General features: G+C 38.0%; 1 protein-coding gene across 1 annotated transcript in view; it reads right to left on the bottom strand.

Annotated features, from left to right (window-relative positions):
• Positions 1–817: 817 nt before the first annotated feature.
• RNF2 (ring finger protein 2) overlaps positions 818–18,839 on the bottom strand; it is a 21,542-nt gene continuing 3,520 nt past the window's right edge. Inside the window, exons 2-7 of the mRNA XM_008066104.2 lie at positions 13,572–13,660; positions 10,089–10,249; positions 8,706–8,921; positions 4,405–4,677; positions 3,075–3,246; positions 818–2,754 (exon numbers count right to left, since the gene is read on the bottom strand). Coding sequence (XP_008064295.1) covers positions 2,653–2,754; positions 3,075–3,246; positions 4,405–4,677; positions 8,706–8,921; positions 10,089–10,249; positions 13,572–13,658 — 1,011 coding nt within the window. The 5' untranslated portion in view covers positions 13,659–13,660 and the 3' untranslated portion in view covers positions 818–2,652. The remainder of the gene's footprint in view (positions 2,755–3,074; positions 3,247–4,404; positions 4,678–8,705; positions 8,922–10,088; positions 10,250–13,571; positions 13,661–18,839) is intronic.

Genomic DNA, 18,839 nt, shown 5'->3' with positions numbered 1-18,839 from the left:
CACTGCACTCCAGTCTAGGTGACAGAGTGAGACTCCAACTCAAAAACAAAAAACAAAAACAAAAAACCAACAGAAAAATCTTTATGACACTGCATTTGGCTAAAATGAGGCTGGGTGTAGTAGCTCATCTATAATCTCAGCACTTTTTTTTTTTTTTTTGAGTTAGAGTCTCACTCTGTCACCCAGGCTGGAGTGCAGTGCCACGCTCACAGTCACTGCAGCCTTGACCTGCTGTGCTCAGGTGATCTTTCCACCTCCGCATTCCAAGTAGCTGTAACTACTGGCACCTGCCACCATGCCTGGCTAATTTTTCAGTTTATTAGTAGAGATGAGGTCTTACCAAGCTGGCCATGCTGGTCTCGAGCCCCTGGGCTCAGGCATTCCTCTTGCCTCTGCCTCCCAAAGCGCTGGTATTACAGGCGTGAGGCACTTTGCCCGGCCAATTCCAGCACTTTGGAAGGCTGAAGCAAAGGATCACCTGAGCCTAGCAGGTCGAGGCTGCAGCAGCTGTGATTGTACCACCCACCGCACTCCAGCATGGATGACAGAGTGAGACAGACTCAAAAAAAAGAAAAAGGTTAAGATGGTAAATTTGGTTACCTATATGCTACCATAAAAAATATAGGTGACAATGTATCCAAAGGCCTTGACCACATTTGGTGAGACTTTTGTTCCTAAGTTGGAAGAGTCCCCTGCCCACCCACACACACACCCACACACACACACACACACACACACACATACACACAAAACCCTACCTCACTCAATGTTCTATCAAATACCTATAACTGGATTTTGCAAAGGATTACACAACAAATGACTTCACTAATGATGCAGTTTATATCCTCCCATACTGACAGATAAAAACACATACATTCTCTAAGCACAAAGCTTATATTCACAAATAACTCTCTGCTTAAAGACAAAATTTCAATTAATAATCACAATGGGAATTTAGTTATTTAATGCAACCACTAATCTAGTATGTCATCAAAATCTAAGCAGTTTTATCACAAAACCAGTTATATTCAGTGGGCATGCATTAATAATCTATACAACTTAACAGAACACCAGAAAAGGAATTGAATATAAAAGTTCCCTCAATTTTTGGTGGTTTTCAAATTCCGTGGCACAGGTTACCAAAAAAACTGTAAAAACGGATTTTAAATATTTTCAATAAAATGGTAAAAAATTGAGCAAGCCTTTAAATTTTCATACTGGGCCCCCAATCTGTCAAAGCCGACAGATATTTACAATAACTAACAGACTTCACTTACAATGATACTGGAGGTCTACTCCCTCCTATCAAAAACCCTTTGGGGTTAATTTCTGAATTCAAATATGTCTTTGTAAATACTGTGATAATATAAACTTGGAAACATACCAAGAGTCAGGACAGGGATGAAGAATAACATATAAATCAATCTTATTTCTGACCTGTTGGCATAAAGCTTTCTGATTCCCAAATACCAAACATTGTTCCTCAATGTAAAAATTAAGAAGAGTAGAATGATTTTATCCTACTGGCTGACATACTCTTGTAGAATAATCTTTTACTACATATCAAGGCAGGGCTCACGCTTCACTAGCCTGCTTCTATCGAGTGTAGTTAGCAGAGCACCAAATTTATAAACTGATACAATAACCTCAAAATGCTAAACACACTTTTCAAATGGAACCAAACTTTTTTTCCTGCTGTTAGTTCCATGTGCCATGTTACTGTTGAAACTTGTGTGGCTACCAATAAGAAAAAAAATTAGGGAAGCTTTGAACATATCTTGTACTTTTCATCAAGGCTAAAGTGCAAAATATCTCCCTATCTCTGATATTTTAATAGGAAAAAAACATCAAACATACATAATAAAGGAACTGAAGTGACAGGAGAACTAATACCTAAAAGGACTCTTAAATATACACTTGGAGACTACATAATACTACCAATTTAATTTTTCTTTCTTTAGCAAAATCTGTCAATGAACCAAGTTCTCATAGAACTTAAGATTTTGTTTGCTTCTCTTTCTAGGACCAGAAATTCCAAAATTAGAGGGAAAACGAACAGGAAAAAAAAAAAAAAACATTGCATGACAATGGACACTAAGTTCATAAAGAACTTCTTTTTAAAATGAGATATTATGGAAGAAAATACCATGAAAAGAATAATCCTATGAGAATTGTTTTTATGCACAGTAAATTTGAGCCTTGGTCTTCATGAAGATACTAAAGTTAATATAGAAAACTATAAATATACAAGATTCCAGGGGGAAAAAAAGTAGAATACGTATTATTCAATATTCTGTAGGCCTACAAAAGTTTGAAGAGGGAAAAGGATGGCCAACTGAATCTTTACTTACAAATACAGAACCATAAAAAATTCCTGGGCCAAAAGGGTGCTAGAAATGGAACCACACTGTGTGAAAACACACAACTTAGATATAATTTTAAAAGGAAAGAAAAAGTACTGAATAATTGTTGTCCCTTCCAAAAAGGAAATCTTAAATTAATGGGGAAAGCTGTGAATAGTGTAAACGAGTCTGGCTCAGAAAGAAAATTGAACATATCCAAGATCTGTCCTTAAAAGTAATGACAGAACGTCTTTAGTATTAAGGAAATAGGCTATAAAAAAGTTCAGTCTCATAACTGGTTTTTAAAAGTTCATTTGTGCTCCTTTGTAGGTGCGTAATAAAGTTCCATGGGTTTGTTCACTTTCCAGTATTTCTCACTGACCAATTCCAAAGAAAAAGAGCCATTTAATACCTAAAACAAAAAAGAAAGAAAATTATGAAAACTGCATGAAGCACCATAATGAGATGAAACAAAAATAGAAGTCCACAGAGTCTTTTTACAAAAAAAAAAAATGTAAGAATAACAACCAGTCACAACACTCATAACAGAGCCAACAGTATCAAAAAATTTACTACTCTGTTGCATTTTCTCTTTATCTCAGGGTCTTAAGGTTCTATACATCGTCTTATTAGATCCCACCCTCCTCCCACACCCCAGTCTCAATGCTCTATCAGATACCTATACTTGGTCAATGTGCTCCCGGTTTTAACTCCATTATGTTAAATACTCACAGTAAACTGGCCACTGGCTGTTGCTATATAAATGGTATACTGCTTCTCACTGGCTGTATCAAGGTTCATCTGGTTTGATTCACCTTTGCTTCGAAGTTCTTCTAAAGCCAACCTCACAGCCAGATACTTGGATAAGTGATCAACAGTGGCGTTACCTGAAGTCTTTATGTATCTGAAAGAATAAATCATTAAAAATTTCATCTCTAGAGTAGTGGGAAAACTGTACTTAAATTATGGAAGTAATACATTTCTTAAAAGCTAAGTAAAATGCAAATGTTTCAATTATTGACAAAATAACACCAGAAATGTAATGCTCTATAATTTTAAATGTTCTTACTGAAAGATACAGAAGAGGAGAAAGTGCACACTTCCTATCTACCAGTCCATAAAAGTTTTACCTACTTTACCTTCTGTAAAATATAGTGGCAAAAATCACACAGAAATACATAAAGTACTAGGTCAGACGTGGTGGCTCACACCTGTAATCCAAGCACTTTGAGAGGCCCAGGTGGGAGGATTGCTTGAACCCAGGAGTTCTACTTGAGCCTAGGAATTCAAGACCAACCTGAGCAACATAGCAAGATCCTATCTCTACAAAAAAATTAAAAAATCAGCCGGACATGGTGGTGCATGCCTGTAGTCCCAGTTTCTTAGGAGGCTGTAGTGGACAGATCACCTAAGCCCAGGAAGTTGAGGCTGTGGTGAGACATGATCATGCTACTGCACTCCAGCCTGGGCAACAGAGCAAGACCCCAACTCAAAAAGAAAAAAAGAAAAGAAATACACAAAGTACTAAGGTAGGAAAAAGAACAACGTATACCTCAAACCCCAATTAACAGAATCTGCTGGCTGTAGCGGCAAAAGGAACATTAAGAATATGAGTAAATTTCTTATTGCCTAAGAAAATATCTGCTTGTAAATCTAAGCACAAAAATGTTAATCTTGGGATTTTTAAAGTATAATATACCATTCATTCAATCACTCATTCAACAAGTATTTGACGCTTATCTGCACTCAGTGCCAGGCGGTGTGCTGGAGATACAGTGGGAAAAAGCAGCAGACAGTGTAAGTTGTAGAGTCTACTGGCACCCTAGTATCCCTGTTAAGAAATTTGAATGTTTCCCTTTCCTCCTCCTCTACCTAGGAGGGTCATCCCTTTGGATGTGCAACTCTGAGTAGAAAGCACGTAAGGGAGGAAGGAAAAAAACAACAATCTAGGCAGCCAGTATATCCAAATCAATGGGATGACAAATAACTGCTACTTCTTAAGCAAAATTGCCAAATTAAGCATTCTGAATTCAGATAATCTGAAATTAACCTACACACTTACCTTGTCTGTGCACTGTCATCTTTTTCCATAAGTGTGGGATGAGGCCTGAATACTAATTCAATTTCACTAGCACCATCCATTACTGGGTCAATTGCCACTGTCGCATTGTTATTATCAAGCTCAAGTCCAGAATCATCAGATGTTTTGGTCCGTTTGTTACTAGGGCCTGCTTCCTGATTGCTATGTGTGGATGCATTACTACAGTGTGAACTGTCACCATTATCTTCTGCGCCACTACCATTTTCAATTTGTTGTTTCTTGCCTCGCTGTAATCTAGTCAAGGGGAAAAAAGGATGCATAAAATGTACTTTTAGGTCAGTAAAGCATCAAATTGGTAACTAAATTTGCTATGAGTTGGGTAATAGCATTGTTTCCCACATGTTCCTGAAAGGTCTAAAAAAAATCTCATACACACACAGGCAATGATTTCTATTCACGTAATAATTTTCTTAGCTGGGCATGGTGGCTCACGTCTGTAATCCCAGCACTTTGGGAGGCAGAGGTGAGATGATTTCCTGAGCCCAAGGGTTCGAGACCAGCCTGGGCAACATGGCAAGATGTCGTCTCTACAATAAATCAAAAAATTAGCTGTGCATAGTGGCATGTGCCTGTAATCCCAGCTACTTGGAAGGCTAAGGCAGAAGGGTCACCTAAGCCCAGCAGGTCAAGGTTGCGGTGGTCGTGCGGATGGCTCTGCACTCCAGCCTGGGTGACAGAGTAAGATAACAACTCAAAAAAAAGCAAAACAACAAAAACTATAATTTTCTTTATTAAACAAAAGACAGGAATTTTTGACAAATCTTCATTTATATTTTGATCATTTTGTCTCATGAGATTATAAATCAAAAGAATAGTATGATTCAAATATAAGCATTCCTTCTCCCTGCTGACTTCCCTCAAAGTCTGCTAATCCAATGCAGGATTCTAATGAGGAAAATGGAATGGTATCTAAATAACTAGCATGGATACAGAAGCAACTCTTGAACAAGCTCAGATACTAAAACCAATTACCTGACACTTTGTGTATATATAATCTCATTTATTCTTCAAAACAACCTGCCAAAGCAGTTAGCATTACCATCATTTTATAGTTGAGAAAAGCAAAGAAACCGAGGTACAAGATTAAATAATTTGCCTAAGGTTATATAGCTATAAGTGCCAGAGCGAGCCAAGGCTAGGATGTGATACCAGACCACAATCTTTCTACCACATCTCTCTTCTGTATATACAAGAAAGGAATATATGATGGAAAATGTGATAGAAAGACATATACTTCTAAGAACAGTGTCATTATCATGTTTGTTGCCAGAACAAGGAACTAATAACCCAATGGTTAGAAAAGACGCTCAAAAATTCTTGCTTTAGAAAAAAATTGAATCCTGCTTATAAAATCTGCAGATCATTGCAAAACTAATAACGTCCAGATAAAGGTTAATAGGGTATTATATTCTACATTTATCAAATCACATCTATAAAACTGCATATTGTCCTGATGGTAGCATTTTAAGAATGACACCAACAATCTTGAATGTTATAAAAGGAACAACAACAACAATAACAACAACAAAAATAGAAATGTGATTATTTAGCCTTTAGAGGAACATGTAAAAGCACATCTATATGAAAGTATATGAAAAACTAGTAGAAGTAGAATCTGATATACATGTAGAATAAGTATTTTGAAAGACCCAGATTGTTACATACATGAGACTAATCTTATTTCAATATAAAGGAAGAATTTAGCCAGGCATGGTGGCTTATGCCTGTGATCCCAGCACTTTGGGAGGCTGAGGTGAGAGGACTGCCTGAGTCCAGGGTTCAAGACCAGCCTGGGCAACTTGGTGAGACCTCATCTCTACAATAAGTCAAAAAAGAATTAGCTGGGTTTGGTGGTGTGCACCTGTAGTTCCAGCTACTTGGAAGGCTGAGGCGGAAGGATCACCTGAGCCCAGTAGGTCGAGGCTGCAGTGGCCATGAGTGTGCCCTGCACTCCAGTTGGGCAACAGAGTGAGACTCCAACTCAAAAAACAAACAAATAAAGGAAGAACTTAAAAAAAAACTCAAATATATTTACTGACTAAGCATGTTTCTAAGTATTGGCCTTATAAAAGTCAGTAATACTGACTGACACAGTCTCCTCCCTTTTAGGATTCACATTCTAGTGCAGCAGGTAACACATGTGAGAGAGTGTCAGGTGCTGTGGAGAAAAAAATGAGGCAGAGAGGAAAAGGAAATATGGAGTCCTGAGGTGGAAGATGGGAACTAACAGACACCTGCTAAAAAATGAAGGAGTGGGCCATGTAGATTATCTGGAAGAAAAAGATTCCTGAAGAGAGAACAGTGAGTACAAAGGCTTGAGACAGAAGCTTGGTGAGTTTGAAGAACAGTAAAGAAGCTGTAATAAAGTTACCAGTAAATGAAAGGAGCTCCAGTCACACACCCACCACTACAGATGTTCAAGCAAAACCAAAGGACTATTTGTAAGGATTTTGCAAAGGAGATTATTGTTCCTGGTAGAAGACTAAATTGAACAATCATTAAAGTCCTTCCAACTCTTACAAATATACAATTCTTTAAAAAATAAATACATTCAAGACTTAATACTTTAATTTATTAAATACAGTGGTTGGTCAGTTAATTATAGTTAAAACAGAGTACATCTTTTAACCTTTAAGCCAGTGGTTTTTGACACTGGTTGCACTTCAGAATCACCTAAGGAACCTTAAAAACAGTAGTACCTGGGTCCTGATTACTTGATCTGGGATGATACCCAAGGCCCTGAGATTTAAAAGTTTTCCAAGTGATTCTGATGTTCAGCCAAGATGAAAACCACTAGAATGAGATGAGGCTTCACTGGCATCTCCTACTTTGGAAAATGATGGTTATCGCTGAGGCCTGAGTAAATCAGAAGATAATGTCAGAGAAGAAAAGAGGATGGGTAAGAAACATGCTCAGATTAAACAGGATCTTGGAAGTCATCATTAAGATATTTTGGTTTTTAGCCTGAATGTGAACAGAAGTTATTAGGAGACAGAAGTTATTAAAGGGCTCTGAGCAAAGGAGAACCATGATGTCATTTTCAATTTGACAGAATCTCTGGTTGCTGTACTAAGAACAGACTATGTAGGGGAAGCATGAGAAGCAGAAAGACCAGTTAGGAGGCTATTTCATTTTGTCAAATGAAACACTGTCGTGGTCTAGACTAATCTGGATACACTATGGAGAAAGCAAAAATTATTTATTAATTTACAGGTTCAGATACAGGTGTGAGAAAGAGGTTTAATGGTAGTTTTTGGCTTTAGCAAATGAAATGATGGACTTGCTACCAACTGAAATGAAGATGCATGAAGTAGGGGGTAAAAGACTAGTGTTCATCATGTTAAGTTTGAGATGCTTATTAGATATACAAGAGGAGACAAGTCTAAAATTTAGAGAATAGACTATGAAGGGGACTATGCTGAATACATGAATTTAGAAGTCAGTAGCATATAGTCATCAAAACCATAAAACTGACTGAGATAAACTGGAGACAGTTTTTTGCATGGAAAAGAGAAAAGAGCTGGGTGTGGTCGCTCATGCCTGTAATCCTAGCACTTTGGGACACCAAGGTGGGCGGATCGCTTAAGGCCAGGAGTTCGATACCTGCTTCAGCAACATAGTGAAACCCTGTCTGTAAGAAAGTTAAAAAAAAAAGAGAGAGAGAAACAAGATTGATCCTTGGGACACTCCATCTTTGTGAGTTAGGGGAACTGAAATAAAAATCTACAAAAGCAGCAAGAAAAAAGAGAAATAGCTAATGACATACAAAGAGAACCAGGAGAATATGGTCTCCTGAAAGCTCGGTGAAGAAATCTATTCAAAGACAAAGGAGAAATTAATTGTGGCAAATGCTGCCAAAGTAAGATGAGGTCTGGTTCGAACCAGCTACTGGATTACACAATGTGGAGGTCACTAATAATTTGAAAGGGGCAATAAGATGGTGTGGTGAGGATGAAAATCTAATTAGAGGGGGTTTCAAAAAAGAACGAGAAAGGAAGTGGAGACAGACAACTCTTTCAAGTATTGCTAAAAAGAGAAGAGAAGAAATAGACTGATAAGAGGTAGGTAAAAGAGAGATCTTGGCATTTTAAATGAAATCCCCTATTATGCCAGGAGGCATATATAATACCTGCACAAAAAGGTAATCACGGAAAACTACTCTCTGTTACCACATTTTACCTTTTTCAAAAAGTAAGTTGAATATTTAATAAGACTTATATTAGGAAAACCAGCTACCCTCTCTGGCCCTCTTTCCCCCCTACCTGTTCATGGCCTGTATCTTCAGTCCTTCCTCAATGCTGTGACTGAGAGCTTGCTGATTATTGTGCTTGTTGATCCTGGCTAATACTCTCTCTTGATGAGCTTCATACTCATCGCGACTTGGATAAATTTTGCTGATGAGGGCATCAAAGTTTGGGTCTGGCCTCAGTGACCTTTTGGAAACTAGCTTTTTCCGACAGGTAGGACATTCTTTGTTGCTAGATAAAGAAGGGGAAAGTAAATGTAAACAATGCCAGTACCTCTGGGCTAAAGACAAAAACATCCAGCTTCTGGAAAGCTATCTCCTTTATTCTAATACCTTTACTAAGTCACAGAAATGTAAACTAATTAACCTGAATTTCCTTGAAACTCTGACTAGTGGGTAAATAAGATTCTGGAAACCTCAAACACTCTATATACCACTTGACAAAAGAGAAAAATTTGAGTATTTCCCAATGATAATTTATATACAACCATTTTAGAAATAAAAACCTATTATTTCTTAATTTAAGTTTCCCCTTTCTGATAACCATACCATAAAAGAAAAAAACAGCCACAAATATATATCAATTTCTATACTATAAATTCTTTTATTGAAATAATACTTTCATAAAGGTATTATTTAAGAAGTAGAAAAAACATGGTTTCATGTTTTATAATTTCCTCAAAACAAATAATCTACAAAGTTTCTAAAATTGTATAAAAACTGTTTAAAAACAAAAAGTCTCCAATAATTAAAATTTACACTTTAAAACACGTTAGTTCCCACAATCCCCTTATTGAGAATATACCTGGAGGAACTCAAATCACTCTACGAAAAAGAAACCTGCACACGCATGTTTACTGCAGCATTGTTCACAATAGTAAAAACATGGAACCAACCATGCTGCCCATCAAAAGAGGACTGAATAAAAAAAAAAATGTGGTACATATACACAATGGGATATTATGCAGCCATAAAGAAGGACAAAATCTTGAACTTCACAGCAACTTGGATGGCCTCAGAGTCTATAATACGGAGTGATCTACCACAGAAACAAAGAACTGAGTATACCACGTGTTCTCACTCATAAGTGAACCTTGAACAATTATCATAATACTGATAAGAAAAGAACTGTCAGTAGTGGGAAACCGCCAGGGCAGGGGGTAAGGATTAGCAGTAGTGGGATACTACCAGGGGACACACCTCATAAACAAGGGTACCTGCAAAATGAACATTTGTATACTTAACCCCAAATTGTACCCCACATCTTTAAAATTAAAAATTAAAAAAAAAAAATTTACTTCTCAATCAAATGCTTATAGAGACTGTATTTCTCAAACCCAGGAATACACTGTCATGGTATAATTTAAGTACCTAGTATAACTTTTTTTAATCAACATACCCACTTCTAAGGGCTGTGATGATGCAGTCTGCACAAAAACGATGCAAACACTCCTTTGTAGTCATGGTGTTCTTCAACATATCCAAACAAATTGGGCACATTAATTCACTATGTAGACTTCGAGGTGAAACCACAATTTCCAAGCCATCTGTTATTGCCTCCTGTAAAAGAATCACTTTAAAATTAAATGCTACTCATAAAAAAACATTTGTATACCTAACCCTAAATTGTACCCATCTTTAAATAAAATAAAATAGAATAAGAAAAAATTAAATGCTACTTAATTTTTGTTAATTATGGACAAGTTCAAACATATAAATATAGGAAATTATAAAAATGAACACACATGTATTCACCATCCAGCCACTGCCATTGTCAACTCACAGCCAATCTTATTTTGGCTATAATCTTCTACAACTCCGCTCAAAAGCATTATTTTAATGCTAAAGATAACATATTCACATATTTCAGAGATAACTAATGGGAAATTAGCCTGATATAATAAAAAAGTTTTAAAAGTGAACTTGGAATCATGCCTTAGTTTCTAGTCCTAGTCATTTTAAGTAGCTGTGTGAATCTAAATAATTATCTAACACTGCTTTCTTATCTGCAAAATGAAGAAGTTAGGGTTAAATGAACTCTTAGAATTCTTCTACCTTCAAAAGTTATACAATTCTGATAATAAATCATGTGTCATGCTGCCCATTAAAATATTTTAAGATTCCAATAAAGTATTCCCTAATTTAGAAATAGTTTAATAGGATTTCATTTTAAACTATTTTTGACCCTCAAAAAGTCTTGGTCCACAGAGTAATTTTATATAGAGTGGTCAGGTCAGGTTTTCATGCTAACCCATAAGCTGATTTAAGCCAGAATGCATATGAAGCATAACACGTATATGTATATGTATAACATGTATATCTAATGGTCCTGTCTGAAAATGTTTCCCTGGAAAAATGCATTTAGAGTTCCAATGTAAAATTTCAGGCTGTATCGCCCTGCTGCACAGTGATTAGTGAATCCTACCTGCTTTACCACCCTCCTCATGCGCTGGCAACTGAAACACAGAATCTCCTAGCTCTAAAGTCACTAATACTGACTCCTATGGATTGAGAGAGTTCTACTGCAGTGAATATTGTAAAGAAGATGCAGGCAGAAATAAGTAGTTTCTGATAGGCTCCTGATACTGCCTATTTCGACTAGCTGTCCATCAAACTTATGCTTTCTTTATATGGTTAAAGATTGATTACTCCACAAGGAAAAACATAGAAACTCTAGATATTGTATAAATATGGTCTGAGTAAAATGTATTTGTGTTTACAATAACTACAATTATTAAGTGCTTTTTAGGTTTCAAGCTTGCTATAAAGCACTTTTCCTATTTTTTTTCTTACTTGAACACTTACACAAACTTTGGACTGAGGAGTTATAACCTACATTTTATAGATAATGAAACTATCACTCAGAGAGTATGATTACGACCCAGGTAGTAATCACATCTGTTTTTGTCTTCTTTAGAATATGCCCAACCCTGAATAAACTCAACCATCAATGTTCTTCAAGGCTATTCCAGTGCAGATATGTAGCCCTGTGGAAGAAAAGGGAGAAGGAAGACCAGGCTGCTATAACCAACAACTTCACCAGCCTCAAATGGGTGTTCAATACTGCTCAACAACTGGTTAATCTCATGAACTCGCTTTTCCCTTCTCTATACTATTTTATATCTTTTCTTCAACCTGACCTTTTTTCATCTGAACTTTCAGCAAATCACCTTACCTCGTACTTCATTAAAAGAGCTCCCTCATTTCCTCTCGACCAAATCTACAAATTATCGTCTTCTCTGTTACAAGAAGCTATGCCTCTTCCTATCAAAGGTACATTCCTTGGTACCACCTCAAGGACATCTTCTTTTGATTATGCTATTTGCTCTTAAACTTCAGCAATCTCTCCCTCTCCCCTGAATCAGCCTAGGAGACTCGTACATCGATTTGGCCTGAGACACAGTAAAACATGAGGGATCTCCATCTGATAGACATAATAAAATTTAAAGCTTATTGTCACACTGCTTTCCAGTTTTTGTTCCCTTTCTCTCCTCCTCTGCAAAGCCAAAGTTCTCTGAAGAATTGCCTACTCGTCTTTTTTCACTCCCTACCACCCCCGTATTGAACCACATATACACACAATTATCTTTTCTTGGTTCATGATGTGAACCAATGATGAGAACGCATCATGATTCCATTCAACCTTCAACCTAGTACAGTCGACTCAAGTGAACTTGCTCTTGTCAAAGTCACCAAATACAGTTGTCCCTCCATATTCATGGGTGGAGGGGAATGGCTCCAGGAATTTCCATGAATATCAGAATACTTTGATGCTCAAATCTCTTACATAGAATGTAATATGTGCATATAATCTTTGCACATCGTCCTGTGTGACATGTGAATTTTATATTTTATCTCATATGTGAATTTAAATGATCTCTAAATTACTTCTAATACCTAATACACATCATTTCACTTGCATGCTTTCAACGAAGTACTCGGCATACAGCAAATTAAGTTTTGTTTTTTGGAACCTTATGGAATATTTTAGCTCTGAATATTTTCAATCCATGGTTGGTTGAATCTACAGACACAAAATCCATGGATACGGAGGGCCAACTGTATTGCCAAGTCTAACAAACATTTTTCTAATCTTCATCTTATTTAACCTGGCAGCAGTGTTGAACATCCTCCTTAAAACGCTTCCTTTAGATTTAAAATCCCACACCCAATCTCTTAATCTCTTATTTTTTTCCTCTCAATCTCTTATTTTTTTCCTTTCTCTTCTCTGAGTGTTCCTTCTCAGTCTCCTTGTCCATCACCTAATTTCTAAATGTTGAAGCACCTGTGGATGAAGTTACAGGCCCTCTCTGCTCATCCTTCTGGGTAATTTTATCCATTCCCCTTGCTTTATATGTGCTGGCAATCCCTAAAATATTATGTTTAGTTTCGACTAATAGAAAAATCATCACTAGTTAGCATCTCTGCCCGCCTGTTGCATAGATATTTCCAACTTAAAATGAACCCATCTGTAAGCATGTTTATTGCCTTCAAATCCATTCCTCTCCCAGTCTTTGCCATTTTCATCTCCTCAAAATGGTCTTCCCTAGTGCCCTGTTATTACTCGTTATAGCACAAAGAACTTGCCCAACTTTATACAACTTCTCACATGTGAATTTTACAGATATTTACTTGTTTAACACCTATAAACCATATGGGCTGCTGCCTTATCTGTTTTGTTCCCCAATATTCACTTAGTGCCGAACACAGAAGCTTGAACAGAGTATTCAAATTATTTGCTGAATCATTGAATGAAGTGTAAGCCAGACATACTGAAGTCAGGACAGTTTGTATATTAATTTATTATTACTGTATGTTCTATTTAGGCTTTCACGGTCTAAAAATGTGTCCCAGTTTACATGTCTCAATGTCCCTGTATTACCTGAGGTGTTCGTTGCAATTCATATAAACTGAGTTCCCATGTTTTGCTTAATGGCTGAGTTCCATTTGTCTGCACAGCCTGAGACATTGCTAGAAGTAAAAGAGAGACAAAAACAATTTTAGTATTTGGAAGGGAAGTGCTGTGGTCTGAATGTATGTGTCCCACCAAAATTCTTATGTTGACATCTGATCTCCTATGCAATGGTATTAAGAGGTGGGATCTACAGGAGGAAATCAGGCATGAGAGTAGAGTCCTCATGAGGGGATTAGTCTCCTTATGAAAGAGGACTGAGAAAGACTTTTTGCCCTTCTGCCATGTGAAGACAAACCTGTTGCTTATAAATTACCCAGTCTAAAGTATTTTGTTATAGCAGGCCAAATGAACTAAGATAGGAAGTAAATCTCAAAACTTTTAGAAATTGTTAATTTTGAGAATAATAAAAATAAATAATACATTGGTTCTCAACAATTAAAAAGAAAAGTTCAAGAATCTTTCCATTTATAAATATGAACAACTTGACAGTAAGAGACTACTGATCTCTGAATGTCCAACAGCAGGCATACAGGAAGTACTTAACATCAAAAGTACTTAATTACTACTGAATGTACAGAAGATTGTCTTAACCTAAAACATTTTATTTTATTTTATTTTTTTTTTTTTTTGAGTTGGAGTCTCACTCTGTTGCTCAGACTGGAGTGCAGTGGCCACTCCCGGCCACCGCAGCCTCAACCTGCTGGGCACCAGCGATCCTGCCGCCTCAGCCTTCCAAGTAGCTGGAACTACAGACATGCGCTACCAGACCCGGCTAATTTTTGATTTATTGTAGAGATGAGGTCTCGCCAAGTTGCCCAGGCGGGCCTTGAACCCACAGGCTCAGGCAATCCACTCACCTCAGCCTCCCAAGGCGCAGGATTATAGGCTGAGCCACCGAGCCCGGCTCCTAAAACATTTTAGTGAGTATTTTTTTGAAAGTCATAGTCATGGAACTTCAAACTGAAACAGGAAAATTTCAGATGCTTCAGCAAAGCCATCTAGTCCAACTTTATCCAAGATACAAAATCTACTTTCTATCACTTTACACCACCAGTCAATCTGCCTCTACTTTCACAGCTTCACTCATGAAAAAGTTCCCTATAGAGTAAGTCAACTCTAATGTTCAGAAAGCTTTCCCTACTGTTGAGCCTAAATGGCTACCTATTTATCCTACAGCTGCCCTCTGGAGACAAACTGATTAAGTCCAATAATTCTTCTATGTGACAGCCTTTCAAATACTTGGGGACGTGTATCATATCCCATCTAATTTTTCTTTCCTTTTGGTTTTAGTTAAATATCCTAGTTCCTTCGATTGTCCCCTATTTGTCACGATTTCAGAATCTCCTCACCACCCTGACTCACTAATCCTGCCTCCCTTCCTGGTATAAACTGAACAATGTAAGGCCGAACTTCTCTGCTTGTCTGAGTAAGGGAATGGGATCTAATATAAACGTGGGGAAGATGACTGAAGATACAAAACTAACTCCTCTGGGGCACAGAAAGATGAAGAGACTCCAGTCATCCATATATTTATTATCTGTTATTAGCCAAGCAGAACTGCCCTAGGGTCCTTGCCTAGAAAGAACTCATGTAAGCAGATACAACTACAGTCTGCCAAGATAAAGTCTAAGGAGGAGCACAGAAAAAACTATGGAATTTTAAAGGGGAAACAGGGAATCTAAAGAGCTAGGGAAGGCTTTAGCAGAGATGAAATAAGCCTTAAAAAGTAAGCTTACTACAGTGGAATAGGGTTACAACAGAAAGAAGGTTCTAGACAAAAGAGCAACATGTGTAAAGTCAAGAGTAAAGCTGGCATACTTGTGACTGGAAGATACCAAAAGTTTTAACGAGGAGAGTACAGAGGAGCGTACAGAAGTTCATGCAGTGTAGAAGGTAGAAGACTAGAAAGCAACTAGCAGAAAGATCAGTTAGAAAGTTATTAAAAACCAGTATGATAATAACTGTCTGAACTAAAGCAGTTAAGAATGGAAAATTAGATAGGTAGACCACTAAGTGATACACAAGACACTGGTATAACAAAGAAGGGCAAAATATGAACCTGGGAAAGGATGATTTTTTTTTTTTTGAGTTGGGGTCTCACTGTCACCCAGGCTGGAGTGCAGTGGCACACTCACGGCCACCCCAGCATTGACCTGCTGGGATCTGGCGATCCTTTCGCCTCAGCCTTCCAAGTAGCCGGAACTGCAGGTGCATGCTACTGCGCCCAGCTAATTTTTTGATTTATTGTAGAGACAAGGTCTTACCATGTTGCCCAGGCTGGTCTCGAACCCGCAGGCTCAGGCAATCATCTCATCTCAGCCCCCTCGAAGTGCTAGGATTACAGGTTTGAGCCACCACACCTGGCCAAAAGCACGACTTTGCTACACATACTGAGTTCCGGCTAACTATGGACCATTAAGGCAGAGTGGTTCAGTAGATAATTTTTAAAATCCCACACCTTCCTGAAGACACAACTTGTCTTTCAGTTCTGAACTCTGGGGCTAAAGGTTAAAGGACTAGTAATCATACAATTGAATGATTTAGTCATGGGCTCTAGCCACCGTTTTATAAACATCATTAGACACCTGCCATAGTGACTGCAGTCTGGTTTGGTCTGGCCTGCCAGGGCCTAGTGCAGGAGGCTAGTACAAAACAATGGTCTTCCAGAAACTTTGTTTCACAGGCCTAATCTCTGGTTACAGATCATTAATTATACTTCTCAATAAAAGGGCTATCTGACACAACAGAAATGTTTCCATACAAAGTAGGTACTCAAATCTGTGGAATGTATAAATGAAAAGTAAGCATTAGTCTGAATGAGATAACTTTCACTGCACAGGCAGACACAGAAAATAAATCTGAAAAAAGATCTAGTCCAGTAGATTTTGAAAGCTGGCAGCTTCAGTAACCAAAGGGGGAAATATCAATAGGATATTCAGAATGCTCTTTTTTGGGATTGCAAATATGTGGCAATCACACTGATATTCCATACTTTCATATCCACATGGAACATTACTAAATACATCACTCAGACCTTTTATGAAGGCTCAATGTGGTCTCAAAAGCTATTTCAACACAGCACCCTTCTGAAGTGAATACTCGAAGACAGCAGAAGAGCCAAAGGAGATGAAAACTTCCTATGCATTCTATACAGAAATGTAAGTTTTTAAAAACAAGAAAAAGAAAAAAGATGCAAAGTACAAAATGTGTCCTGTGTACTGATTAGCGTAACTTAGCTGATTTAAGTAACTCTATGTATCCCACTTTCTCCAACACCTAGAAATGAGTTGGCTTGGTAATGAGCCTGCTTTTCAAAATAACTTAAATAAACGAGCAAGAGAAGGCATTTAGAAAGAAGAAGAAAAAAAAAGAATCTCAAATATTATAAAAGGGAAAGAATTACTGCTTATTAATGCTGATATTTTATGGTTTAAACTAAGAATCTTCAAACCGGGGTATGTATGTGCATCCCTGAATAACACAAACACTTTCTAGTGGGCTATATGGTTCTTGGGAAGTTTTAAGAGAATTAATTTTCAGATTCTCAATGTTCCTTAAGTACTTTTACCAAAAGTGATCTGCCTAAGAACAAACCTCTCTATCTGGGCTGGTCTCTATTGTTTTTCATAAGGTTATCTATCATTCATTCACACATTCAAACACTGACTACCCAACTGCATTCCATGCACTATACTACACAAGGTGCTAGGGACAACAGCAGTAAACAAAACAAACAAGTATGCATATAATACATTAAAAGTTCTTAAATGATATAAAGGAAATAAACAGGGTATTGGGTTAGGTAAGAAGTCAGGGCAGAAATGTAAGATAGGGGAATCAAGGAAGAGCATTCACAGAAACAGACAAACTACAAGGAAAAAAAGGTCAATGTCACTGGTAAATAACGGAGAAAATATACAAAAAAAGGTTGCAGAACTAAAAAGAAGTCACATGGTGATCTTTTTTGTATCTTGTGGAATTTAGGGGCAAAAGAATGGGTTAAAGAGAAAATCAGAGCCGGGATCGGTGGCTCAGCCTGTAATCCCATGCCTTTGGGAGGCTGAGGTGAGTGGATTGCCTGAGCTCGCGGGTTCGAGATCCGCCTGGGCAGGCGAGACCTCATCTCTACAATAAATCAAAAAATCAGCAGGGCGTGGTAGTGCATACCTATAATTCTGGCTACTTGGAAGGCTGAGGCGGAAGGATCCCCGGAGCCTAGCAGGTCGAGGCTGCGGAGGCCGGGAGCGGCCACTGCACTCCAACAGAGTAAGACTTCAACTCAAAAAAAAAAAAAAGAGAAAATCAAAACCGAAACTACATTTTCTTTATAAATGAAAAGACTACTTTATCAAAATATGTGAGCTATGTAATAAGAAAACCATCCCTTAGAAATATTTATAACTAAAATTTTAAAATACTAAAATCATAAAGACTGAAAAATATGAACCAAGCATTAGAAATTAGAAAATGAACCTAAAGAAAGTATAGGTCCGGGCATACTCATGCCTGTAATCCCAGCACTTTGAGAGGCAGAGTTGGTAGGATCGCCTAAGCCCAGGGCTTCAAGACCAGCCTGGGCAATTTAGCAAGACCTCGTCTCTACAATAAATCAATAAATTTTAAAAAATTAGCCAGGTGTGGTGGCATGCACCTGTGGTTTCAGCTACTTGGAAGGTTGAGGCAGAAAGATCACCTGAGCCCAGCAGGTCAAGGCTGCGATGGCCATGAGCATGCCACTCCAGCCTGGGGACAACATGAGATTATGATTCAAAAAAAAAAAAAAAAATTCCAGCACTTTGCCAGGTCAAAGTGGAAGGTTTGCTTGAGCCCAGGAATTTGAGACGAGCCTAGGCAACTTGGCAAGACCTCGTCTTCACACACACATACACACACACACAAAAAAAAAATTAGCCCGGTATGGTGGTAGACGATGCTAGAGAAGCCGAGGCAGAAGGATAACCTGAGCCCAGGAGGCCAAGGCTGCTGTGAACCATGAGCCACTGCACTCTAGCCTGGGCAACAGAATGAGACCCCAACTAAAAATATATATACAAGCCGGGCTAGGTGGCTCAGCCTGTAATCCCGCGCCTTTGGGAGGCTGAGGTAAGTGGATTGCCTGAGCCCGCGGGTTCGAGACCCGCCTGGGCAGCGAGACCTCATCTCTACAATAAATCAAAACATCAGCTGGGTATGGTAGCGCATGCCTGTAATTCTGGCTACTTGGAAGGTTGATGC

The sequence above is a fragment of the Carlito syrichta genome, unplaced genomic scaffold (genome assembly GCF_000164805.1).
Source record: "Carlito syrichta isolate Samal-C Ts95f unplaced genomic scaffold, Tarsius_syrichta-2.0.1 Scaffold308845, whole genome shotgun sequence".
Taxonomy (NCBI): Eukaryota; Metazoa; Chordata; class Mammalia; order Primates; family Tarsiidae; genus Carlito; species Carlito syrichta.
The sequence above is the reverse complement of the archived record's forward strand: the minus strand, read 5'-3'. Positions and strand labels throughout refer to the sequence as shown.